Genomic DNA, 26,826 nt, shown 5'->3' with positions numbered 1-26,826 from the left:
ATTTTATGGCTGATTATGGACAGTGTCAAAAACCCACCTTTCCTTTGGTTTTTAAAGTTTCTTAAATCCTTTGTGAATTCTGTAGTCATGGTTGTTAAAATCATATTCTTAATAACTTGCAGAAAAACACACTTTATGACACTGTCAGGAAGCATTGGGACCATCCTGTGCCACTTCACTTTGACTAATAAAATACTCTATAAAAAAATCACAAGACAGATAGGCCTAATCATGTACATGCCCTTATTTCAGTCGTTAGTCAAAAAGGAGGGGCTCCTGAAGTCATTCCAGTCAGCAACGGAGCATTGGGGTAGGTGCATGTCTGACACTGTGCACAATTACAATGATCATTTAATAAAAAGGTCAAAAATCAGAAAACGTTATACAACAGAAAAATTACTGTTGACATGTAGGTTATGGTGGAATAGAATGGAATGTTTCGCCTCGTCTGGTAGGTTGTTTGTTGACACTTATGGAGTCATAACCAGCCATACAAATACACCAAAAAAAGGTCATGATCATATCGTGTCATCATATGACAAGTTGTCAGCCGTTATGACATGGCTGTGACGGTGTCATAACACTAAGTGTCAAGTAAAAGTGTCATCAAAAATACTGCATCATACACGCAAGCTGAAATAAATTGCCATCCACCAAAACAAAAAAGGTTAACATCGTAGCCATTTATTGTTCAACATAACACTTTAAAAACAGGTCAGAAAAAGAACATAGCAATTCAAAATCAAGAGCAATTCAAAATCAAGTGCACTTCAACCAGCAGTCATCTCCATCTGCAAAGGTGCTGTCCTTCCAAACGGTGTGAAGAAAGCACATCTCCAGTGTAAGGCTTTTGGGTGGGAGTCGGTGTCATTACCGTCATGATGCAATTCCTGTGATGAGTTTCCTGTGCCTTCTCCAGGCAGTGCCCGCTAACCGCTAGTATGAAAAGGAAATTAACCCAACAAACCAATACTACACGAATGTAACGTTGTGAGAACGTGAGAGGATAACTGGGGTGTGGAAGCCAGGCAGTGTGGGGGGTCATTTGTGCCAAATCTCCAACTACTCCGTAATGCCTGAAAGGAATGGAGGGGGCACGGATGTCACCGATGGCAACATGGAGTAGGAAAAAGTCAAGTGACATTTAGGTCTGTCTGAAACCCAAGGTAAATCAGTTTGGGCTGGAAACATAAAAAGACATTCAGTGAAAGTGAAGAGTGACTTAGGGAAGACTGGTTGCCGGAATATAAAGTGTTTCAGAGTAATGAAAACAGCAGCATTTATTAGTATAGAGAAATAACTAGAAACAGCATACTGGTACACAATGATATATTACTATAGGGCTGATTAAATACCTTTTGTGATTGTAAAATACAGTGACTCACAATAGCCAGAGCGCAATTACTGTAACTTAGATCTCTCTCATATCGTAATATACAGTAGAGTAATATCACATTCTTAACACATCACATAGTAAAACCATATGCACAGAGATGTTACATTAATCTTTCAATTGTATATTATATTCAAGAGTGAATATACAGCACATAAATTACATTTCATGGCACACGTTATTCAAAACAGACAAGAAAAATAGTCCCAGGTCAGTCCATGTTTCACAATACGTACAACTGTATAATAGACAGAAAACCAGGACTAATGATAATTTGCAAATAAATAAAGTGTCAGCTTAATGGCATTCAATAACTGAATAAATTGTGCAAAAAAAAACACTGGAAACATTTTAAACAGCAGGGGGCAGTGTTTATCCTTCAACACTAACAGAAGGGTGTGTTTGATGCTGACCTATGGAGCTGGTTCAATGTATTTTACAACCCCTTGTTTGTTATAAAGTTAACCATTTTACCTCATTTGTGGTAAAAATGGGTACTCAATCTGTAAACTGTAGGCAGGCAGTTAATGCTGAATTTTTTTTTTTTTTACCCTCATCTTAGACCAATAGCCAGAAATTCTCCCAATGGGTTGAATAACTGAACCTTTAAAAAATGGTAATCAATACGGTTTGGGGAAAAAAATGGTAGGCTCTACAATAGACACTATTAGATGTGTCTATTGTAGTGCCTATCGTTGTTCAGTAGGAAAACAGACGTATGGACCTGATAGAAAGAGGCCTTGTAACCAGCTTCTGTAGGTTGCTTGGAACAGAACATCTTGGCACACTGTATGTTTGTGTTGGTGGCAAAAAGGGTCTCAGTAACTACAGTAGGTTAGGTTGTAGAAATCCTAGGTCTTCAGATCATACAGGAATGTTAGACATGTCTGGACTGTCACTAAAAAGTTTGCGGTGTTGGCGTGATGGTGGTTATGAATGGTAGTGTGTGATGCGTGAATGATGGTTGGTGTTATGAGGCAACTTGGGGTCAGAGCATCAGAGTTAGAGAGCATCCTATTAGTTAGCACCATGGAGTCACAGAATCGATACTAATCAAAATAGATCTACAAATCACTCCATCTTATATCCTCAACAAAACAGATAGAAAATCGCCCGAAATAATCTTTTAAAATACAGATATGGGAATATAAGGGAAATGTAGAGGAGTTAGTGGTGGGAGGATTGAGTGATCTGACGTTGGACAGAAAAACTAAGTGTGTAAATGTTGAATTTATGGGGCAATTCATTTATAGAGCTACAGTAATGATACAGTACAACAATTAAATACATGTACTAAATGATACCCACACATTATAGACACATTGCTTAAATATGTATATACATGATTCATATTAAAAAAGGAGGAATAGATAGTGCTGTGTGAGATGACGCAACCTAGAACTAATCCCACTTCTGTTCCTTCCATCTGTGGACGCACCAATAAGTCAGTAGACCTCTATGGTGAGCGTTATCCGATTTGACATATGGGACGAACAGGGTGAACAAAACGGTTCTAGAACCCTCTTTAGGGTTCTCTCATGTCCAAAATGGAGTGATGCTGGTCATTAGGACTCAATGTCTGGATCCAATGTCTGTCTTTCACTTTTTAAGATGACGTCAAGTCAAAAGGCAACAGCGGATATCTGAGGGGTGACGTTTATATCTTGGATTCGATCATACAATATACTTTAATAGGATGGTAGGGCATTGAGATATTGAGGCCAAGAGGCATAACATTAGCATACACATATTTTGGTGCAAGGCAGTGAACATGTAAGGGCCAATTGGAATTTCTGTGAGTGACGTTGATCGACAGCGGAACTGTAGATCTATGGGACGGACAGAACGGATGTGTACTATGGAATTAATAGGCGGTAACTCTGGCACAGTAAGTGCGTATTCCTTTAGCTGATACCATGGTCTGATACCAGACCTTTCAGGTCTCTATGGAATGATTTGTTGATATACCAAATATCAACCAACACTAAATGTGTCCCTTCCTGGTGTGATGGCAAGGTGCTTCGCTGTCACACCCAATCAGGAAGTCTAGACCAGGTATTCCCAAACTGGGGTACATGTACCCCCAGAGGTACGTACGCGTAATGCCGTCGAGGGTACGCCAAATAAAAATGTGATTCATATTAAAAAAAAGTATATTTATATTTTCCAACGTAGCCATAAAAATCTAATTAAACCACCGAAATAATAAAGTCAATTACAGGTAGCCTAGTCAAATAATTAACCGTTGAGGGAATTCCAATTCTCTCCCAAGCCCGTACGGGAGTTGTAGCAATGAGACAAGATTGTTAGTAGTTACTATTGGATACCACGAAATTGGGGAGAAAAGGGGGTAAAAAAATAAATTATTTAAAAAGGCCAGTGTCCATAGAGACACATTCCAGCTCTACTGGTAGTACTGCTACTTCCAGCAGTACTACACCTGCACCTGTCGACAACACAAGTTGTTCTGCTTCCACGAGCAAATCCAAAGCTAGCATCAGTAATTCTACATGTTGTAGTCCAGCTAGCATGGACACTGGCAGTTGTAATTCTGATGCAGCCGAAGAGCTACTGCCCCCTTCTCCGGGAAAGCACCGAACAGACAGGGATGTTGGACCATCGATGAGAACAACATTGATTTGGGGTTCACTCATATTGGGAGTAGTGCCTTTCCTCACACAGTGTGTGATGTGCAAAAGTACTCTCACAACTCAATGAAACCTTTACTCTTCCGCAGACATTTAGAAACAAAAAAACATGCCAATTTTAAAAGTAAGCTACAGGAGTTTCTGGAGCAAGAATTAAGATGACTTGAGTAGTAAGACATGTATAAAAGCAACATATACCATTAATAAGAAGGGGCTAGTAGTGTCCTATATGGTGAGCTACTGAGTGGCTAGGACATGCAAGCCCTATACTATTGTGGAGGACTTCATTCTTCCTGCTGCCACGGATATGGCTGGGACAATGCTGGGGGAAAAGGCCCCCCAAAAAAACTATACAGTCAATGCCTTCATCAAACACTGTTTCACGACGCATCAGTGACATGGCAGGAGATGTTTTGAAACAATTGCTTCGCATACAAGCCAGTGAATTCTGTGAGTTACAGCTGGATGAGTCAGATGTGGCAGGCCTGGCACAGCTCCTGGTATAAGTCTGTTACATTTATGGTGGGGGGTGCAAACCACTGGAAACCAGGACAACAGGAGAGGATATTTTTAAAGTACTGGACACTTTTGTTATATCAAATGGACGTGTGGTAAAGATGTTTTGGTATCTGTACGGATGGTGCAAAAACCAAGACAGGGAGACATAGTGGAGTGGTAACGCGTGTGCAAGCAGTTGATCCTGAAGCCCCTTGGGTACACTGCAGCATACACCAAGAGGCTCTTGCTGCTAAAGGAATGCCTGACAGCTTGAAAGATGTTTTGGACACTACAGTGAAAATGGCTAACTTTGTTAAAGCAAGGACCCTGAACTCTCGTGTATTTTCTGCACTAAGCAATGACATGGGTAGCGACCATGTTACACTTTTACAACATACAGAAGTGTGCTGGTTATCAGGGGCAAAGTATTGACATATTCTTTTTTTTAATTGAGAGAAGAGCTTAAAATTAACTGACCATAATTTTCACTTGTCTGACCGCTTGCATGATGACGAGTTTCTCAAGACTGGCCTATCTGGACGATTCCCCCACCCCCTCGCCTCAATCTAGGATGACAGGAACTTTATTCAATGTGTGGGACAAAAATCGAGGCTAGGATTAAGAAGTTGGAGCTCTTCTCTGTCTGCATTAACAAGGACAACACACAGGTCTTTACATCATTGTATGATTTTCTGTGTGCAAATGAACTCAAGCCACGGACAATGTCAAATGTGATATAGCAAAGCACCTCAGTTGGGTGCTCAATTACGCAGGTACTTTCCCGAAACTGATACCGAATCCAGTTTATTCCTTTCATGCCCTGCCTCCAGTCCACTTACAGATATCTGAACAAGAGAGCCTCAAAATAGCAACAAGTGGTTTTGTGAAAATGTAATTTAAAATCAGAAGCCATTGCCAGATTTCTGGATTGGGCTGCGCTCAGAGTATCCTGCCTTGGCAAATCACACTGTTAAGACACTGATGCCCTATGCAACCACGTACCTATGTGAGAGTGTATTCTCGGCTCTCACTAGCATGAAAACTAAATACAGACTGTGTGGAAAAGGATTTAAGACAGACTCTCTCCAATACAACCCAACATTGCAGAGTTAAGTGCATCCTTTCAAGAACACTCTTCTCATTAACCTGTGGTGAGTTATTCACAATTTTCAATGAACAAATCTGGTTTTATAATAGATAGTAGATTCTAAACAATTGGATACCACAAAATGGGGAGAAAAAGGGGTAAAATTAAAATAAAATAAATACAACCATTTTATTTTATATGTAAGATGTTAAAGAGCAAAATTATTCATTATTATTATTGCCCTGGTCCTATAAGAGCTCTTTGTCACTTCCCACGAGCAGAGTTGTGACAAAAACTCACTCATTCTTATGTTTAATAAATCGTATAGTGTGTGGCAGGCTTACAATGATGGCAACAACAAAAAAACTACATTTGAGAGTGCGCTGACCCTGGTGCTAGAGGGGGTACGCAGCTGGAGGTTGAACGTTTGAAGGGGTACGGGACTATAAAAAGTTTGAGAACCACTGGACTAGACCAAATGTCAAAACATTCCAGACTGGTCAGGGATCATTTTGTTGGTGTCATGACATCATTGTAGTCAGACAGCCCCCTGGCAGTGGGATACTATGAAAATATTGTGCTATAATCTATTATTTGTACCTCAGAGCTCCAAAAGTGGCACACAGGGAGAGCTGTCCAGTGTTCTAAACCTATGGTCTAGGGAATGCTTCATTGGTCAGGTCAAAACCTCACACTAGGAGAACTTTGGGGCTGTATGTACTAGCAGTGGCATGTATGTTATTGGAATATAGAGAGAGAAGAAGGGTGACAGAATATACGTTAAAGCACTGAGCCATGGTTAGAAGGCTTCCATCTCTCCTCTGCCTAACATAACTCCCCCGCTGTTGGGACAGATGTACCCAAGGATACCGGCAGAGAGGACAGAAGCGTGACAGATACAGTTTGTGTCAGAGAGAGAGTTAGTGTGTGTGACCGTCAACATGCATGCATGTAGTGCCGTGAAAACCCCTTTTTGATTTTCAAAACGTTTGCCTATTTTTGATACAGAACGTTATCAGATCTTCAAAACCTAATACGTGAGTATACTAATAAATTATACAATTAAAAAAAAAAAGTTTAAAAAAAAAATTCCCTTGTGTTGCACCCTTACACTCAATAACTGGTTGTGCCACCTATAGCGTATGTGCGCAACCAAATGCTTCCTGTAGTTGTTGATCAGTCTCTCACATCGCTGTGGAGGAATTTTGACCCACTCGTGCATGCAGAACTGCCTTAACTCAGAGACATTTGGGAGTTCAAGCATGAATTGCTCATTTCAAGTCCTGTCACGTCGTCTCAAATTGGGATTAGGTGTGGACGTTGACTAGGCCATTCATTCCTAAAGTTTAGATGTCGCTTTTTAGACACTTTGTGCGTTTTGGATCATGGTCTTGCTGCTTGACCCAGCTGTGCTTCAGCTTACAGACGGCTGGCCTGACATTCAAGTAGAAATCATGGTTCCCTCTATTTAAAAAAAAAATCAAGTCGTCCAGGTCCCGAGGCAGCAAAGCATCCCTAAACCATCACATTACCACCGCCACGCTTCACCCGTTGGCATGAGGTTCTACAGGAGAACGTCAGGTTATCCGTCTGTTAAAGCTACGCCAGAAGTTAATGGGTATATGTAGGAGGAATGGACATGGTAGGGTCAATGGAGGTTGGATAAGAGCCAGGAGCTTGGAATGTTACTAAGTGAGGGAAAAGGCAATCGCATGGTTGCGGTCACTGATAAGGGTGGCTAGCTGTGGATTAGAGAGGGAAAATGGGGGCCGAGGTCAGGTCACATGAAGTGAGAAGGAACTGTTTATTACCCAGATCACTTACTTTCCCGCCCAACAACGATGTTTAGGGAAAAGGAGACTCCGTCCTAAAGGGGAGGTTAGAAATACTTGTGCTGGAGGAAACACTACAGTCTTATGCAGCTGTGTGACCCAGTGGGTGAATACACTTGGTTTGAGCTTTTACTAGTCATCTGTGAGCTTTACTCTATTGTAGAGCCTAACAGCTGGCGCTGCAAGCAGGGTCAACCTTCATTTACAGTCTAAATAGAGAGTCCGAATCAGTGAAACAGGAGCCGGCACCAAAACCAAGGTAGGCACAATTCCTATACCCGTTGTCACTCATTCTGACATCTTGTGGAGATGAGTCGTAGGCTGAACCAATTATAGGAGTCGGACCTAGAAAGCCTGAGCTTATTCAGTAGTCCCATTGTATCACGACCGATCGTAGATTTAGGATATTTGGTAAGTCACGGAAGGTAAGCCCGAGCAGGCAGAGGTTAAGTCCCAAACAGGGGCATTGGGTGTTGTATAACTTTGTTCACTCCGGTTCCCTTTATCTAATCTTAGGTTGAAGCTCTGCTGACATTCAGTATTAAAAAATAAATAAACAAAAGTTGAGAAAATTAGAAAGGGGGCAAATACTTTCACAGCACTATATGTATATGCATGTTACAGGTTGTGGATGTACGTGTTTGCATGTGTGTCTGAGTGATGTGTTGCTGGCCGGGGTGGATTGAGTCCGGTTGGCTCTTAGGGAAGCACAGGCCTTTCGAAGGCGTTAAGTCACGCCCTCTTATTTGGTCTTCAACTTGGCCACCTTGACTGGCATCACCTCATTCAACTTGCCCTCTTTCGCCAGCGTCTCGTTGAGTTGACACAGCTGGCGCAGAAAGCCGTCATTGGGGCCGATCGCTCTCTTGAGCCTCACTGTGGCGACCGCCACCCGGGCGTCCAGCTTGTGGCGCAGCATGAGGTAAGCGATGACAATGGTGGGCGAGCGGCTGTAGCCCTCTCGGCAGTGGACATACACCTTCCCTGATGGACAGAGACAGACACTTAGGGCTGCGTCCCAATTCTCTTTAAGCAACTCCTTTCCTTCATGAACACTGACGGTTGAGAGGACTGGATAGGGTTTCACTATACTGCTCGCAACCATCAAATCCTGTCAGATCTGTGGTCTTAAAAGGAATACAAAACAAAAAAAGGAGAGCATTTAAGGCATTAGGATTCTGACGAAGACAGCGACTGAAGTAAAAGGAAAGAGAGGGAAGACTGAGGTACAGTGATGACAGGAGGTGAGGGAACAGATGCTCCAAATATAACCTTGCCTGGCGAAGCATCTCAGCCAGGGAGATGCGAATCTAGGGCCTGACCCACACGTTCGTGTGTGTTGAGGATGATACGCATAGCCTACATATCCAGGTGCGCACACTGATCTGATGAGGCTATGGGAAGTGGTTAGGTGCAGTGAAGATGGTTGACATTGACTTGTCTGCCGCAGAGGTCAGGCCCTAGATTTGCATCATATATAGTGGGGCAAAAAAGTATTTAGTCAGCCACCAATTGTGCAAGTTCTCCCACTTAAAAATATGAGAAAGGCCTGTAATTTATCATTATATGTACACTTCAACTATGACAGACAAAATGAGACGAAAAAAAATTCAGAAAATCACATTGTAGGATTTTTTATGAATTTGCTAATTATGGTGGAAAATAAGTATTTGGTCACCTACAAACAAGCAAGATTTCTGGCTCTCACAGACCTGTAACTTCTTCTTTAAGAGGCTCCTCTGTCCTCCACTCGTTACCTGTATTAATGGCACCTGTTTGAACTTGTTATCAGTATAAAAAGACACCTGTCCACAACCTCAAACAGTCACACTCCAAACTCCACTATGGCCAAGACCAAAGAGCTGTCAAAGGACACCAGAAACAAAATTGTTGACCTGCACCAGGCTGGGAAGCAGCTTGGTTTGAATAAATCAACTGTGGGAGCAATTATTAGGAAATGGAAGACATACAAGACCACTGATAATCTCCCTCAATCTGGGGCTCCACGCAAGATCTCACCCCGTGGGGTCAAAATGATCACAAGAACGGTGAGCAAAAATCCCAGAACCACACGGGGGGACCTAGTGAATGACCTGCAGAGAGCTGGGACCAAAGTAACAAAGCCTACCATCAGTAACACACTACGCCACCAGGGACTCAAATCCTGCAGTGCCAGACGCTTCCCCCTGCTTAAGCCAGTACATGTCCAGGCCCGTCTGAAGTTTGCTAGAGAGCATTTGGATTATCCAGAAGAAGATGATTGGGAGAATGTCATATGGTCAGATGAAACCAAAATAGAACATTTTGGTAAAAACTCAACTCGTCGTGTTTGGAGGACAAAGAATGCTGAGTTGCATCCAAAGAACACCATACCTACTGTGAAGCATGGGGGTGGAAACATCATGCTTTGGGGCTGTTTTTCTGCAAAGGGACCAGGACTGAATGGGGAATGAATGGGGATATGTATCATGAGATTTTGAGTGAAAACCTCCATCAGCAAGGGCATTGAAGATGAAACGTGGCTGGGTCTTTCAGCATGTCAATGATCCCAAACACACCGCCCGGACAACGAAGGAGTGGCTTCGTAAGAAGCATTTCAAGGTCCTGGAGTGGCCTAGCCAGTCTCCAGATCTCAACCCAATAGAACATCTTTGGAGGGAGTTGAAAGTCCATGTTGCCCAGCAACAGCCCCAAAACATCACTGCTCTAGAGGAGATCTGCATGGAGGAATGGGCCAAAATACCAGCAACAGTGTGTAAAAACCTCGTGAAGACTTACAGAAAACGTTTGACCTCTGTCATTGCCAACAAAGAGAATATAACAAAGTATTGAGATAAACTTTTGTTATTGACCAAATACTTATTTTCCACCATAATTTGCAAATAAATTCATAAAAAATCCTACAATGTGATTTTCTGGATTTTTTTCCCTCATTTTGTCTGTCATAGTTGTAGTGTACCTATGGTGAAAATCACAGGGCTCTCATCTTTTTAAGTGGGAGAACTTGCACAATTGGTAGCTGACTAAATACTTTTTTTGCCCCACTGTGTGTGTGTATATATATATAAAAAACACACGCTCAGTCAATAGAACATGCAACCTGGCTGGCAACACACACTCTTCCACTTGAGCAGCCCAGCTGACGAGTCACATGCTCCAACGCTGACATTTCCACAGCTCTGCACGGTGGTCACAAAATGTCACTGATCAAGCTTCGGTGGGTTACATCAGGACACTTTACCCATCAGGAAGGGGCTGGTGTTACGGCATTGTGTGTCTCGTTGGAAAGATGCGTCCACCACCTCTTTCTCTTCCACCTCCTCTACTGTCGTACACTGATTTACTGGGGTGTCGACGCAGCTGCCGCCTAATTGGCTGAGAATTAATATGAGTTATAATTGTGCCACTGTGTCAGGGCTTCCATTAAATCCACGCCACAAAACAGTGTTCAGGGCTCCAATGAAATGGGCCCCCAGGGTATGTCAACACACCAGTAACATTTGGGAGAGGAGAAAGGAGCCAGAGGTGTGGTCAGCGATAGATGGCTGTTCTTGTTCTTTCCGTCTACAGATGGCTGTTATGAGAAGTAGAGAGTTTTGGTTGAAGTGATGGGACCCCTTTGATCTCTTCTTGTTTGCTTCCTCGATAGATTTCCATTTGTTTTGTGTTGGTGCACGGATACAAATCTGACATATTTCAAAGAGTACGTCTTAAAGTACAACCAAACGCAATCAATGTGCTGTTCAACGCAATGTGTTTCACTGTCCTGGTACTGTACATCAAATGGTCCTCTCTAAGTAGCATCTTGTAAGCATGTTTTACCTTTGGAACACAGAGGAAAGGAAAAATAACTTGTGGCAAAGTGGTGTCTGTTTACTCTCTATGGAAAAATGTGTGGGGTTTGGTACAACAGCAGAATGTTCAAATTTAACTGACCGAAACATCAGCTGATACAGCAATGTGGAATAGGACTAGCCTGAGAAACAGTTTACAGGAGTATCCATCTCCACTTTGTTAAGCCGGAGGACTGATGACGTACACAGATTAAATAAAACATTAGGAACACCTTCCTAATATTGATGTGCACTCCCCATTACCCTCGGAACAGACTCAATTTGTCTGGGCATGGACTCTACGAGGTGTCAAAGGCGTTCCACAGGGATGCTGGTCCATGTTGACTGCAATACTTCCCAGAGTTGTCAAAATTGGCTGGATGTCTTTTGGGTGGTGGACCATTCTTGACACTCACGGGAAACTGTTGAGAATGAAAAACCCAGCACCGTGGCAGTTATAGACACAAACTGGCACGCAACGCAACTACCACCATACCCCGGTCAAAAGCACTTAAAATCTTTTTCTTGCCCATTCACCCTATGAATGGCACACAACACAATCCATGTCTCAATTGTCGAGGCTTAAACATCCTGTAACCTCCCCTTCATCTACACTGATTAAAGTGGATTTAACAAGTGACATTTTGTATACTCCGTGTCTATTCCATCATTAAACGTGTTAGATCCTGTGCCCTGAAGGATAGTTGCTGTTACTCCTCTTCTCATAACTTGGACTTGGAGAAACAAAGGTCTGTTTACAGTTTTTTTACCAAGGGGAACAAACTATTGATAGCAGAGGATATTACAACCTCAAAAAGCACAAGAAAGAGGACTGACACCCATCATCTCAGATGAGGAATCCAATAAAATGGTCAAAAGCCACTCACGAACCCCTCAACCAACCAGTACCAGTTCTCCATGTTTGACAAGTAGTATGGAGCTGCTGCATGGAGTATTGCAGCTTCATCCTTTGTAATGCATTTCCTGTGAATCTGGTGATGTTTTTCCTCTGTTCAGAGAGAGTACCACTATCCAGTTTTTCAAAGCAGTGGTTGCATCATGTTATGGGTATGCTTGTAATCATTAAGGACTGGGGAAATTTTCCACACAAAATCCTTGAGGAAAACCTGCCTTAATCTCCCAGCGTCTGGTGAAAGCAGACTAATTCACCTTTCAGCGGGACAATAACAGAACACACAAGGCCAAATCTACATTGAAGTTGATTACCAAAAAGACAGTGAATGTTCCCGAGTAGCTGAGTTACAGTTTTGACTGTACCTCAAACCAAATAAAATTTGGTTTGAAAATCTATGGCAAGACTTGAAAAATGTTTGTCTAACAATGAACAACAACAAACTTGGAATTTTGAAAAGTTTGTGTAATCCAGATGTGCAAAGCTCTTAGACTTACCCAGAAAGACTCACAGCTGCAATCGCTGCAAAAGATTATTATTAGGGATGCACGATATAATCGGAAGATATTAGCTAACAATGCCAACCTCGGTATCGGCCAGACGTCTAGTTTAACACCGATGTTAAAAACCGATGTCGGGCCTCCCGGGTGGCGCAGTTGTTAAGGGCGCTGTACTGCAGCGCCAGCTGTGCCATCAGAGACTCTGGGATCGCACCCAGGCTCTGTCGTAACCGGCCGCGACCGGGAGGTCCGTGGGCTTGGCCGGTAGGGATGTCCTTGTCTCATCGCGCACCAGCGACTCCTGTGGCGGGCCGGGCGCAGTGCACGCTAACCAAGGTTGCCAGGTGCACGGTGTTTCCTCCGACACATTGGTGCGGCTGGCTTCCGGGTTGGATGCGCTCTGTGTTAAGAAGCAGTGCGGCTTGGTTGGGTTGTGTATCGGAGGACGCATGACTTTCAACCTTCGTCTCTCCCGAGCCCGTACGGGAGTTGTAGCGATGAGACAAGATAGTAGCTACTACAACAATTGGATACCACGAAATTGGGGAGAAAAAGGGGGTAACATTTTTATTTATTTTTTAAACGATGTCAAAGCTACCTATATAACGTAGATACACGACATAATGACTCCACGTAAAATGTTACGCTACACGTGTAACACAGCATTCCTAACCTAGCCCACAATGTCTGCTGTGTGGATCGAGCAGTCAACAAGTCGAGCAGTCATTTGAAAGAGTAAGAACATTTCAGCGAGACAACTCAAAGGTGAAATCCATTAAAGCCAAGATAGAACTCATCGCCCTTGACAATCATCCGCTTGTCATGGGTGATGTTGGCTTTCGCCGACTGTCGGGCACCGGTGCGCTATTTTTCAGATGCAGCCCTACCGGAGTTACACAGTAATAGCGTCACTGCGATCAGCTTCACAACATACATACTATGGAACGCCGTTTGGGTCTTTGCGTGTCATAAAAGATACAGTAGCACTGTACAAAAAAAAAAAATCAGCAAACAGAGATGCAGTTTATTAGACCACTGCGTCCGTATGAGTGTTAACTATTTAACTGTACTAGAATGCTTAGAAGGTCGCAAAAATTGTAAATATCAGTTATCGGTAATGGGGTTTTTTTGGCAAGGAAAATATCGGTATCAGCCAAAAATGTCATATCGGTGCATCACTAGTTATTATACAGTATTGAACACTTATGTAAATTAGATCTGTATTTAACTTTCAATACATTTGCATACATTTGAATTCAGGCTGTAACAACAAAATGTGGCATAAGTCAAGGGGTATGAATACTTTGAAGGCACTGTATAAGAGGCAGTTGCCACTATTTTATCGTATAGAAATCAGGTATTTGCTTATAAACTACATGGTGAAATGTTTTAAATAGACAATAATCACCTATGAATAAGGTAAAAGAGAACCCAGAGTGGGCAGACTCACCTTTGCCATTGTTGTGTGCCAGAGCCTTCTCAATAAAGTCCGCCCCCTCCTCAAAAAAGTTACTGAGGTTGAACTGCGGCTTGTCTTTGGCCTGGATGCCATGGTAGGTAATGCCCGAGCCGGCGTAAAAATCTGCATTGGTGTTGACGTGCATAAAGGAGTTGCCTTCCGCCACATTCAGGATGTGGGTCACGCCCAGCTTCTGCAGACGCATCAGATTCTGGCCCACGAACCTGTGCGATAGAAGTAGATAATTCTATGGTTTATGAGGTAGACGTCAGACATTGATTAAGCACGGGGCAGACCCGAGTGCATTGCTTTGGAACACTTCAATAAAGTTATATTGAAGACTTCCATAATCGCTCTTACCAGCTTTGTTGAGTTGCTACTCAAGGGGGTAGATACAGCAAATAAGCAAATGCTAGACCTACTTTACAGTGGCTGTCGAAGTAAAAACACTGTACATGGTTCAACAATACCAGGTTCTAGCAGTTCTGACAAAGTTGTCCCAGACATGCTATTCAAGCCATTGTCATAACACCGTCTCAAAGCCTCTCCTGCTGGTCACCCTAAATGTTCTGAGTAGCCAATGCACTCTCAGAGCATCATTGTGAAAATGTGATGTGTTGGATGCACTTCCTGCTTGTCGATTATCGCACCAAACCTAGGCTACTCCATTTTGCCCAGTCTTAAACCTACACTGTATATAGGCTACATACATATATATATTTTTTATAACAATGACTCCTTTTCTTCTGCCTGACAATTGGCCGGTGGCAAATGTATTTAATTCGCTTTTCAACAACAGAAATTATGGCCAAAAGCACGCTATTACCGACTAATGGAAACACTGGTCTGCATGGCACTGGGCTCTGAACACTCCCGTCCCCTGGGGGGACCACTAACATTGGCAGACATATCCACTGTCTAAAAGTGGCTCCACCAAACTTTACTATGGGGAAATAGTAGATTGGCTCAGAGCATCCATAAGGCTTGAATTGTATTGCCAAAATTAGATGGCCTAATTAGCCTACACAGAAATACTATCATTCAAAATAGGCTGCTAAAGCATGATTTGGCCAGAAGTTGATTAGCTTCCCTAGCCTTTAGAAATATATATTTTTTATTGTATTGCCTACATTCGGAAAGGCAGAGCACGCTGCAAATACAAAATAGATACTTGCTGAGTTGCAACTGTCAGCGAAAAGTAGAGGCCTAGCCAGGAATATCACAATTTTTTTATATATTTTTTTAAATAGCAGGAAACATAGTTTGGAAATTGTTTGTCATGTAGACTGAAGGGGAGTATCTTTGCTATAAAGGCCATGGTATCTTTTGTCGGTGTGCTCAACAAATCACATACGAGGGGGGGGGGGGCTTGTTGACAAGCTCCATTACTGCAGGTATTTTTTTTTAAAGTTCACTTGTTTTGAAGAAACACTTCACTTTTTTTTTTATTTTTAAGTCCTTTGATTACAATAATTCCACAACACGATTCAATAGTCTCCCCCCCCCAATCTGCAAACAATACCCCCATGATGACAAAGCAAAAACAGATCCTTTACTCACTACTTTGTTGAAGCACCATTGACAATGATTTACAGCCCCAAGTCTTATTGGATATGATGCTACGAGCTTGGCACACCTGTATTTGGGGAATTTCTCCCATTATTCTCTGCAGATCCTGTCAAGCACTGTCAGGCTGAATGGGAAGCATAGTTGCACAGCTATTTTCAGGTTTCTCCAGAGATGTTCGATCGGGTTCAAGTCCAGGCTCTTGTCCCGAAGCCACTCCTGCGTCATCCTGTTGGAAGGTGAATCTTTGCCCCAGTCCTGAGCGCTCTGGAGCAGGTTTTCAGAAGCATGATGCTGCCACCACCATAGGGATGGTGCCAGGTTTCCTCCAGACATGACACTTGCCTTTCAGGCCAAAGAGTTCAATCTTGGTCATCAATCTAGTTTCTCATGGTCTGAAAAATCATTCAGGTGCCTGTTGGCAAACTCCAAGCGGGCCATCATGTGCTCTTTACTGAGGAGAGGCTTCCATCTGGTCACTACCATAAAAGGTCTGATTGGTAGAGTGCTGCAGATATGGTTGTACTTCTGGAAGGTTCTCCCATCTCCACAGAGGAACTCTGGAGCTCTGTCAGAGTGACCATCGGGTTATTGGTCACTTCACTAACCAAGGCTCTTCTCCCCAGATTGCTCAGTTTGGCCAGACGGCCATCTCTAGAAGGAATCTTAGTGGTTCCAAACTTTTTCCACTTAAGAATGTTGGAGGCCAATGTGTTCTTGGGGACCTTCAGCACTGCAGACATTTTTTGGTACCCTTCCCCAGATCTGTGCCTCGACTAATCCTGTCTCGGAGCTCTTTCATTGAATGCAGTTCCCGTTTACTGTATTTAATATGATCTGGGGGCTTTATCCCATCCCAGAGTGCTCTGCAGTTGGATGAGCATATCATCAGGCTCCAGGCAGAGGTGTGGAGAGGCTGAGTGACCCTGGATGGTTCCCCTGGGACAGAGGGTGAACATGCCTGCACTGCCTCCCACTGCAGGGCTAACTAATAAAGAGCCAGTCTGCCACCATCTTAGTTTATGACTAGGGGATGAAGTTGCCCATCTGTCTGGCCTGTTTGCAGGCCAAGGCTACTCTGAGGTGATGGAGCGATGGCTTGAGTACATGAGGCTCAGCCGCTCAGATCTGCTCACATAACCCGATAAAGCTACCCTTCGCGCTCCTCCCTTTCTCTGCGTCTACCCTTCTCCATCTCACTGCCATCTACTTTGCTCTCTCACTATTCCCTCGGAGGCTCAGTCTATTCTCACGAATCCAGTAACATTTCTCTTGTAAAGACAAAGCCTATGTGTAAAGGGGTGAGGATGAATGTGTAACTTTGAGCATGTGTACAGTACATGTTTCAGAGGATGTGCCTGTAAGCGCCGAAGTGTACAAATAAAGCATCTACGCGTCTGAATGTGTCGTACACCAGTGCCTACCCAAGTGTATGCATACCCGCTTATGTTTGTATGTGTGCGCGCATATAGGTGCATGCACAGGCTGAACTCAGTGCATGGCTAATGCCTTCACGCCCTCCATTTACCTGCCCTGTCCTCCACTCAGTCCTCCTCTGTGCAGCCCCAGACCATGCATTATTAAAACAAGCCCTTACAAAGAACCAACGTGTGCCGTCAACCAGGGGCTGCTCAGCACTTTTATATTAAAGACTGAGCGGGTGTCGATAAAAGCATTTTAGTGCACCTTCCATTGACTTTTGTCTCCATGGATGGTGTCGTTTGAGAGCGACTCACGCCTCAAGTTTGTGTAATGAGCTTGTCTTGAATCCAGTCACTGAGATGCTCAGTGAACGTTTCATTCAGGGAGTGTTCCACCATGATAGCAGCCAGGACAAACATACAGTAAGTTTAGACAAGTCTGACGCATACTGCCCTAATTTCTGTAAGAATAATTATATTAATCTCCCCTACAGTTATTAAAAGAAACAGATCATTACTATTCATCAGGGAAGTAGTAGCACTTCCTAAAGCCTAGCTGAAGATAGTAGAGCGGGAGGTTAGAAACTATTGTATTACAAAAAGGTACAGGTGGGGGACCAAAAAACAGGATCACCTGGATGAAAGAAAGACAACAAGAGGACAATTCCCCCACCCAAAAAGTGCATGAGTAGTCATCCAATAGTCATCTTCGTGTCCCTCATTTCTTTACATTTTTTTTTTAGGTCCACCACTTCTAGGTCTTCTGTCCCAGATATCCCTCAACCTCGATCTTATTCTTCGCTCTGCATCAACAACTACCTGTCCACTCCAAACGTCTTGAAAAGAGTACAGAGGTTTCTAATCTTGGTAAAGGCACCAAACAAAACTATTTATGCTGATGATTATTGGGCATAAATACACTATTCCCATGTGTTTCAATACAAACCGGGCATGATAGGAGTATACTGGGCTTAACTGGAAGCGATTTATGGTGAAAAAAAACACAACAGCAAAGTTTACTCTTAAATATTTGGAAACCAATGGTTTGGGGTATAAATATAAACGATAGACAAAAATATTATGCAACATTAGTATTGATCAATATTACATTGTGCATAGAGGGAGTGCTTTGTGCTACTGTACCCTTTAAGGCCACCTGAGATGGTGCATTCGGAAAGTACTCAGACCCCTCGACTTTCCACGTTTCGTTACATTACAGCCTCTTTCTAAAAGGATTAAATCGTTTATTTTCCTTATCGACACACAATCCCATAATGACAAAGCAAAAACAAGTTTAGGAATTTGGCAGCGATTACAACCTTGACACGCATGGATTTGGGCAGTTTCGCCAACACTCCACCAAAGGGATGGACTATTAGACCATGAGAAACAAGATTCTCTGGTCCGATTAATATTTTATGTTTTTGAATAATAAGTTCTATATTTGCTTTATGAGTAGTGCGTGACCCTAGGGGGGCAACACATACATTCTAAGTCATTTCAAATTAAATTTCATAGGCCTAATGCAATGTTCTGACGCCATCTGCCTGGTGGCCAACCTGCTGCTCCCCTCTAGGGTTCGTTATAAAAGATGTGAGTGTTTGTGTTCTCAGAAGTACACCAACTAATGAGTCTCCTCCATTCCAAAAATACTCAATCTTAGGAGTTGATTACTAACGGAAGATATATTTTACACTAAATATTTTATACTACATTTATACTAAATGTATTGGTAAGTCACGGTATTTAACACACTAAAGTAATTTGTGTGCAGGCAAGTTGCGCAGAGGCAGATCCGAGCCATTTTGATTGACAGTTCTGGTTGCCTAGTTGACAGTTGCCTAGTCTCGCTTCAGAAGCGTCATTCCTTGACAGCCAAGTAAAATGCCTATTCCAATGGCGCATTTAAAAAGACGTAGTGCAGGCTATCCTTCCAGACAAACATGCCGTATCCAAGGAGCTTTCAAGGATGACTGCGGTAGATGACTTCATTGCCAGGCCCTAGAGGTCATATATACACGTTAATAGGACCATTATTCTGCATTGTGAATAGACATGGAATTTTATGATTTTTTCTTATCGTTTTAAAAACGACACCCTTAGTGCGTGTCCATTGTTTTGATTGAACAGCAGCCAGCTACTCATCAGCTTGAGCTATGGTAGCAACAGCTCGAGCTGACCTACAGTATATCACAGACCATGTGAAGCCACTAGTCTCCGGAGTGGACAGTGGATCTTAAATCGATAAGCAGTCCATACATCTTAATTGTTCCTACGCCTTAAACTCTGCACTGGAGGATGACACTTCACAATATGCAAGGTCATATTAAACCAATAATAAAACTGAGTGAAATATTCCATCTAATGTCCTGTAAGAACAAATGAGATGCACATATATACTGTGCCGTCTCAAATATCTAACGGGTCTACTTTACACATTATAAAAACAAGGCAAAAACAGCCTTTTGCACAGACACCTCACCCCCTTAACCCAGGGGTGTCAAAATCAGTGTCGGCAGGTTTTTCCCTTTCAATTAAGCCCTAGCCAACCAGGTGTTGGGAGTTAATTACTAATTAGCGACCAGAATCAAGAAAAAGGGAGGATCGAAAACCAGACACTTGGCCATCCCTGGAACGAGTTTGACACGTGCCCTAGAGCATGTCTTCCTCTAAGTTTATACAATAGTCAAGAGGTCTCGTCAACGTGTTAGCTGGCTCTTGGCCCTGGAGATTGGCATATTCAAAATGATTTTGTTGTAACAGAGGGAATGTGCTTGCTTTCTGTCCTACTCAACCTCTTGCTGCTCTCTAAGCAATGACTGGAGCCAAGTGATGATATCATTATACAGGTCGTGGCCAAAAGTTGAGAATGACACAAGTATTAATTTTCAAAGTCTACTGCCTCAGTTTGTATGATGGCAATTTGCATGTACTACAGAATGTTATGAAGAGTGTTCAGATGAATTGCAATTAATTGCAAAGTCCCTCTTTGCCATACAAATGAACTGAAACCCCAAAAAAACATTTCCACTGCATTTCAGCCCTGCCACAAAAGGACCAGCTGACATGTCAGTGATTCTCTCGTTAACACAGGTGTGAGTGTTGACGAAGACAAGGCTGGAGATCACTCTGTCATGCTGATTGAGTTTGAATAACAGACTGAAAGCTTCACAAGGAGGGTGGTGCTTGAAATCCTTGTTCTTCCTCTGTCAACCATGGTTACCTGCAAGGAAACACATGGCATCATCATTGCTTTGTACATAAAGGGCTTCACAGGCAATGATATTGCTACCAGTAAGATTGCACCTAAATCAACCAGTGAGGCGAAGACTTTTGGAGGATGGCCTGGTGGCAGCAAAGACACTTCTTTCCAGGAAAAACATCAGGGACAGACTGATATTCTGCAAAAGGTATAGGGATTGGACTGCTGAGGACTGGGGTAAAGTAATTTCCTCTGATGAATCCCCTTTCCGATTGTTTGGGGCATCTGGAAAAAAGCTTGTCCGGAGAAGACAAGGTGACGCTACCATCAGTCCTGTGTCATGCCAACAGTAAAGCATCCTGAGACCATTCATGTGTGGGGCTGCTTCTCAGCCAAAGGAGTGGGCTCACTCACAATTTTTCCTAAGAACACAGCCATGAATGAAGAATGGTACCAACACACCCTCTGAGAGCAACTTCCCCCAACCATCCAGGAACAGTTTGGTGATGAACAATGCCTTATCCAGCATGATGGAGCACCTTGCCATAAGGCAAAAGTGATGACTAAGTGGCTCAGGGAACAAAACATCGATATTTTGGGTCCATGGCCAGGAAACTCCCCAGACCTTAATCCCATTGAGAACTTGTGGTCAATCATCGAGAGGCAGGTGGACAAACAAAAACCCACAAATTCTGACAAACTCCAAGCATCGATTATGCAAGAATGAGCTGCCATCAGCCAGGATCTGGCCCAGAAGTTAATTGACAGCATGCCAGGGCGGATTGCAGAGGTCTTAAAAAAGGGTCAACACTGCAAATAGTGACTCTTTGCATCAACTTCATGTAATTGTCAATAAAAGCCTTTGACACTTATGAAATGCTTGTAATTATACTTCAGTGTTACTATAGAATACTGAAGTATAATTACATCTGTCAAAAATATCTAAAGACACTGAAGCAGCAAACTTTGTGAAAATTAATATTTGTGTCATTCTCAATTTTTGGCCACGACTGTGCAATAGAGACTTCCTTCTACAGCATGGGCTTCCTGTACATGGCCCTTTATATGGGTAAAGGGAAAGTAAAGTTATACAATCTACAAGATTGATGTATTCTATATAATAACATTTACATTTTTTGTTAATGCACATGTACTCAATGTGGATTTTTTTCACCCAATACATGTAAACATACCTTATATGCTTTGAGAATTATAATATATATATATATATATATATATATTTTTTTTTTTTTCCCACACCTTACTCTGTGTCTAGACTAGGTATATGCTGTGTTTGTGAGCTGGACTTTGCATTTACATTGGGACCCCCACACCTCCTGCACACACAATCAGCATAAAGGATGCCTAAGAACTGACCTAAGTGGAATGGCAGGCTATAAATTGTAGGGAGTCGGCACATACATCGCCTTTAGTACCCAGTCAACCAACCACAATGGATTTAAAGCCTGCGGAATACCATGACAGACTGGTCTAACCCCCCATCCCCCCTTTGTGTGTGTGTGTGTGTGTGTGTGTGTGTGTGTGTGTGTGTGTGTGTGTGTGTGTGTAAAAGGTAAGTGAGACAAAGGGAGGTGAGTAAGGGGGTGATGCCAATGAAAAAGTGTCTCAATATCGTCAAACAATGTGGAATCATTTCATTTAATAAAAATAGGGCTTCGTATCGCCCTTGAAATACAAACACGAACGTTCAAGAGTGTGCATGAGTCTGTAGAAAATTCACCATTTCCTTCAGAGCAAGAGAGCAACCTCCTCCCTAGATCCTGACTCAGTTCCTTTACATATAAGAGTCATCGGACGAAGGAGTCTTCTGTAGGGGGAAGTAATTGTTAAGAGCCGCAATGCTCGGTCTGAACTTTAAAAACACATATCGCTTGAGGTACGGTTTTGAAAGCACAAGGACTTTTTCATACCTGCAAGAAATTATTTTCAAAAAACAAAAAAGGTTCAATTGATACATCTTTATAGGGTTAGGATTCACACGGCCATGTTACAGCATTTAAGGAAATCAGGGGAAAGACAGCTAATAAGCACAAGTAGTTCACTCTAATCTGCTTCTCTGAAATGGAAGACATTTTCACTGGTCAAATTATCAGTGATGTGATTAAATTACTGGGATTTATGTTTCTAGAACCATACCGCAACCGAGTCACATTTGGATGGAGCATTTGGCTGTTTTGGCTTTGAGCCCTTAAAAGCTGCAATAAGTAACTTTTTGGGCAATTGACCAAATTCACATAGAAATGTGTGTTATTGATCTGTCACTCATTGAAAGCAAGTCTAAGCACCAGATCTGTTCTGTGCACCATTTCTATGCTTCCCATTCTTACCTTTTGTTTACTTTAGGTTTTGTACACCAGATTCACACAGCTGTAAATACAATACTTTGGGTTATGGAAAAGATATTACACTGCGTTTTGATGGTACAATGATTCTCTAGACAATGGTTGCTTGTTCTGTCACAAACTGAAATTAGGCTAACTTAGAATTTTTGCAACCAGGAAATGGCAGTGATTTCTGTATATTGCACCTTTAAAAACAACATGTAAGATTCTTGGACTCAGGAGTAACTTTAGACTCCTTTAACCCAATATTATGCTTCCTCCTCCCATGCTCGTGGCAAATATTATGAAGAGATTGCATTCACCTAAGGCATAAAATACATTACTTGACAAGGTTAGTTCAAGCCAATTGAATCCGGAGACACCTTGTCTTGGCGATGTTTTTGGAATGGTTTGATTGGAAAAATATTCGTTTTACAATTACGGTTTTAATTGTTGGTGATGAAATTGTATACTATGGCTTTCCAACCCAGTTCCTGGATAGTTACTGTTCTGTAGGTTCACTCCAAACCTAATATAGCGCACCTAATTCTAATAATTAGCTCGTTAACAATCATTTAAATTACAACCTCGGGTTGGTGCCCAAACCTACACCATGTTTAGCTCACCAGGAACAGGGTTGGAGAGTCCTGTTCTATACAATTGTTATACATTAGAAATTGTTCGGCACAACTAACGCACACATTCCTCAGAATTCGGTCAAATAAAAATTACTTACGCGTTACCAACGTATATTCTAGGGAAGACCTCGTTGAAATGCTGTGTTGGTAAACTGTAAAATCCGCTGCTGTTTGACAAAAGCTCGTTTAGTTGTTGCACGGTAACCTCGTCCCCTGGCACCGCGACTTCAGCTGGTGGTGGTTGCTGCTTTGCCGGGCTCGATTTTTTCATGGTTGCAGGCTCTCTCTCCGAACTGGCGAACAAACACGTGTCTTGAGTCGTGTCAATTTATGATTTTGCAGAATTTTATTCTACGTTTAAGTCATGTTGTGTAACCTACACGGTGTCTGAAACGTACGCTCTCTTCGTTCGCAGACACACCCCAACTCGTCCACCGCGGGTCAGACACTCGGGATAGGAATTGGTTGACAACACAAGAGTGGCTACCGGAAAATAAGGCAGAGAGGGCACCATTAAAGGGAATGTAAACCCATTTTTACATGTGGCCTTATTTTCCTTCTTTCTGTGCTAGTTGATTCCCCGACAAATATATATATTTTTATATATTTAGTTTAATTACAGAGAAAATTGGTATGTCACATTTTGGTGAGTCATCACTTGCCATTGACTATAATGAAATATGCAAATATGTCTAAAGCATCTTAAAAAACTTTTTTCTTTCTTTTTTTCTTAAAAAACATTTAAACACTCCATACCAACTCATATTACACCATAGCTTGTACTAATCAAAGAGTGGAAGACATGTCTCTAAAATGTAGGCGCTTTGGTCTCCTCACGATCGTGACAGCAGGTCCCTCAAAATACTTTGTGTGTTCGATATCATGGCTTCCAGACTGTTCTGGATCTTGCTGTAGTTGTGGCTTTTGGCCACTTTATGCATATTGGAGTTGCAACGTTATCATTCCATCAAATGCCGTCATCTCTCTCTTCCTCTCTTTCTCGCAAGCATGTGTGCATTGAGCGCACACACACTATCACATATGGGCCTGATTCTGTTGAAGTTCTATATGTATCCAGAGAGGAGCAGCTAATGGATTTACTAACCGAGGAAGTTATTTTGGGTAGGGACGGAACTTATATTTGGCAGAAGTAATCAGGCCTGGGTAGGGCCTGAACGTCATGGGCATGGGTAGGGCTTGGGCTTAACATTATTGCCTGTGCAGGGCTCTATACATGTGGTGTGTGTGTGACCATGTTTAACTATACTTGTCCCCACAAGAATAGTAAACAAACCAAAATTTGACCAACTGGGGACATTTTGTTAGTCACTTCATGGTCAAATGATATTTCTAGGAGGATTAGGGTTAAGGTTAGAATTAGTATTAGGGTTAGGAGCTGTGGTTAAGTTTTGGGGTAAGGGTTAGGTTAAGGAAAATAGGATTTGGAATGGTTTTAGTGTCCCCACAAGGTTAGTTATACAAATCAAATTGTATTTGTCACTTGCGCAAAATATAATAGGTGTAGACCTTGATTGCTTACTTATACAAGCCCTTAACCAACAATTCCCATTCAAGAAGTTGAGAAAATATTTACTAAATAAATATAAAAATAAAGTAACACAAGAAAATTACATGACAATAACAAGGCTATATACAGGGGGTACCGGTACCGAGTCAATGTGCGGGGGTACAGGTTAGTCGAGGTAACTATTGATTATGCATAGATAATAAGCAGCGAGTAGCAGCAGTGTAAAAACAAAGGGAGGTAGTGTCAATGTAAATAGTCCAGGTGACCATTTGATTAATTGTTCAGCAGACTTATGGCTTGGGGGTAGAGGCTGTTAAGGAGCCTTTTGGACCTAGACTTGTCGCTCCGGTTCCACTTGCCGTGCGGTAGCAGAGAGAACAGTATGACCTGGGTGACTAGAGTCTTTGACCATTTTTTTGTGCCTTCCTCTGACACCGCCTAGTATAGAGGTCCTGGATGACAGGGAGCTTGGGCCCAGTGATGTACTGGGCCATACCCATTACCCTCTGTAGTGCCTTACGGCCAGATGCCAAGCAGTTGTCATACCAGGCGGTGATGCAACCCATCAGGATGCACTCGATGGTGCAGCTGTAGAACTTCTTGAGGATCTGGGGACACATGCCAAATCTTTATCCTGAGGGGGATTAGGTTTTGTCGTGCCCTCTTCACTACTGTCTTGGTGTGCTTTGACCATGTTAGTTTGTTGGTGATGTGGACCCCAAGGCACTTGAAGCTCTCAACCTGCTCCACTGCAGCCCCGTCAATGAGAATGAGGGCGTGCTTGGTCTCTGACCTCCTCCCTATAGGCTGTATCATCATTGTCGGTGACCAGGCCTACCACTGTTGTGTATTCGGCAAATTTAATGATGGTGTTGGAGTCGTGCCTGGCCGTGCAGTCATAAGTGAACAGGGAGTACAGGAGGTGACTGAGCACGCCCCCCTGAGGGGCCCCTGTGTTTCTAATTGAAAGGATGTGGAAACCATTTTGATTCAACCAGTGTGTGCCCAGTGGGTAGACTGTTGTCTCTGCTACCGCACAGCAAGCGGTACCAGTGCATCAAGACTGGAACCAAAAGGACGCTGAACAGCTTCTACCCCCAAGACTTCTAAACAAGACTGCTAAATAGATTATCAAATGGCTGGTTGCATCACCGCCTGGTATGGCAACTGCTCGGCCTCCAGCACTACAGATGGTAGTGCAAATGGCCCAATACATCACTGTGGCCAAGCATCCAGGACCGCTATACAAGGCGGTGTCAGAGGAAGACCTAAAAATTGTCAAAGAGTCCAGCCACCCTAGTCATAGACTGTTCACTCTGCTACCACACAGCAAGCGGTACCGGAGTGCCAAGTGTAGGTCCAAGAGGCTTCTAAACAGCTTCTACCCCCAAGCCATAAGACTCCTGAACATCTAGTCAAATGGCTACCCACACCATTTGCAGTGACCTCCCTAACACCCCCTCTCACCCCCTTTTTACACCACTGGTACTCTCTGTTGTCATCTAGTCACTTTAATAACTCTACCTACAGTTGAAGTCGGAAGTTTACATACAGCTTTGCCAAATACATTTAAACTCAGTTTTTCTCAATTCCTGACATTGAGTAAAAATTCCCTGTTGTAGGTCAATTAGGATCACAACTTTATTTTAAGAATGTGAAATGTCAGAATAATAGTAGAGAGAAGGATTTATTTCAACTTTTATTTCTTTCATCACATTCCCAATCCTCCTGACAGAGCTGGTGTAACTGATTCAGGTTTGTAGCCATCCTTGCTCGCACATGCTTTTCAGTTCTGCCAACAAGTTTTCTATGGGATTGAGGTCAGGGCTTTGTGATGGCCATTCCAATACCTTGACTTTGTTGTGCTTAAGCCATTTTGCCACAACTTTGGAAGTATGCTTGGGGTCATTGTCCATTTGGAAGACCCATTTGCGACCAAGCTTTTAACGTCCTGACTGATGTCTTG

At 42.7% G+C, this 26,826-nt stretch overlaps 1 protein-coding gene across 1 annotated transcript; it reads right to left on the bottom strand.

Annotated features, from left to right (window-relative positions):
• Window positions 1–668: 668 nt before the first annotated feature.
• Window positions 669–23,806, bottom strand: LOC118357560 (dual specificity protein phosphatase 3-like). The gene is made up of 3 exons (XM_035734802.2): window positions 23,431–23,806; window positions 14,155–14,387; window positions 669–8,442 (listed from the first exon to the last, which is right to left on the bottom strand). The coding sequence occupies exons 1-3, from the start codon at window positions 23,601–23,603 to the stop codon at window positions 8,201–8,203; spliced, it is 648 nt and encodes a 215-aa protein (XP_035590695.1). The 5' UTR covers window positions 23,604–23,806; the 3' UTR covers window positions 669–8,200.
• Between the last annotated feature and the right edge of the window lie 3,020 nt (window positions 23,807–26,826).

This window comes from Oncorhynchus keta, chromosome 24, assembly GCF_023373465.1.
Source record: "Oncorhynchus keta strain PuntledgeMale-10-30-2019 chromosome 24, Oket_V2, whole genome shotgun sequence".
Lineage (NCBI taxonomy): Eukaryota > Metazoa > Chordata > Actinopteri > Salmoniformes > Salmonidae > Oncorhynchus > Oncorhynchus keta.
The sequence above is the reverse complement of the archived record's forward strand: the minus strand, read 5'-3'. Positions and strand labels throughout refer to the sequence as shown.

Coding starts and splice junctions, on each gene's coding strand:
- LOC118357560 (XM_035734802.2), bottom strand. CDS start 23,603: ATGAAAAAATCGAGCCCGGCAAAGCAGCAACCACCACCAGCTGAAGTC. Junction 14,388..23,430: donor AGAATATACGTTGGTAACGC/GTAAGTAATTTT, acceptor TCTATCGCACAG/GTTCGTGGGCCAGAATCTGA. Junction 8,443..14,154: donor GGCACACAACAATGGCAAAG/GTGAGTCTGCCC, acceptor TCTGTCCATCAG/GGAAGGTGTATGTCCACTGC.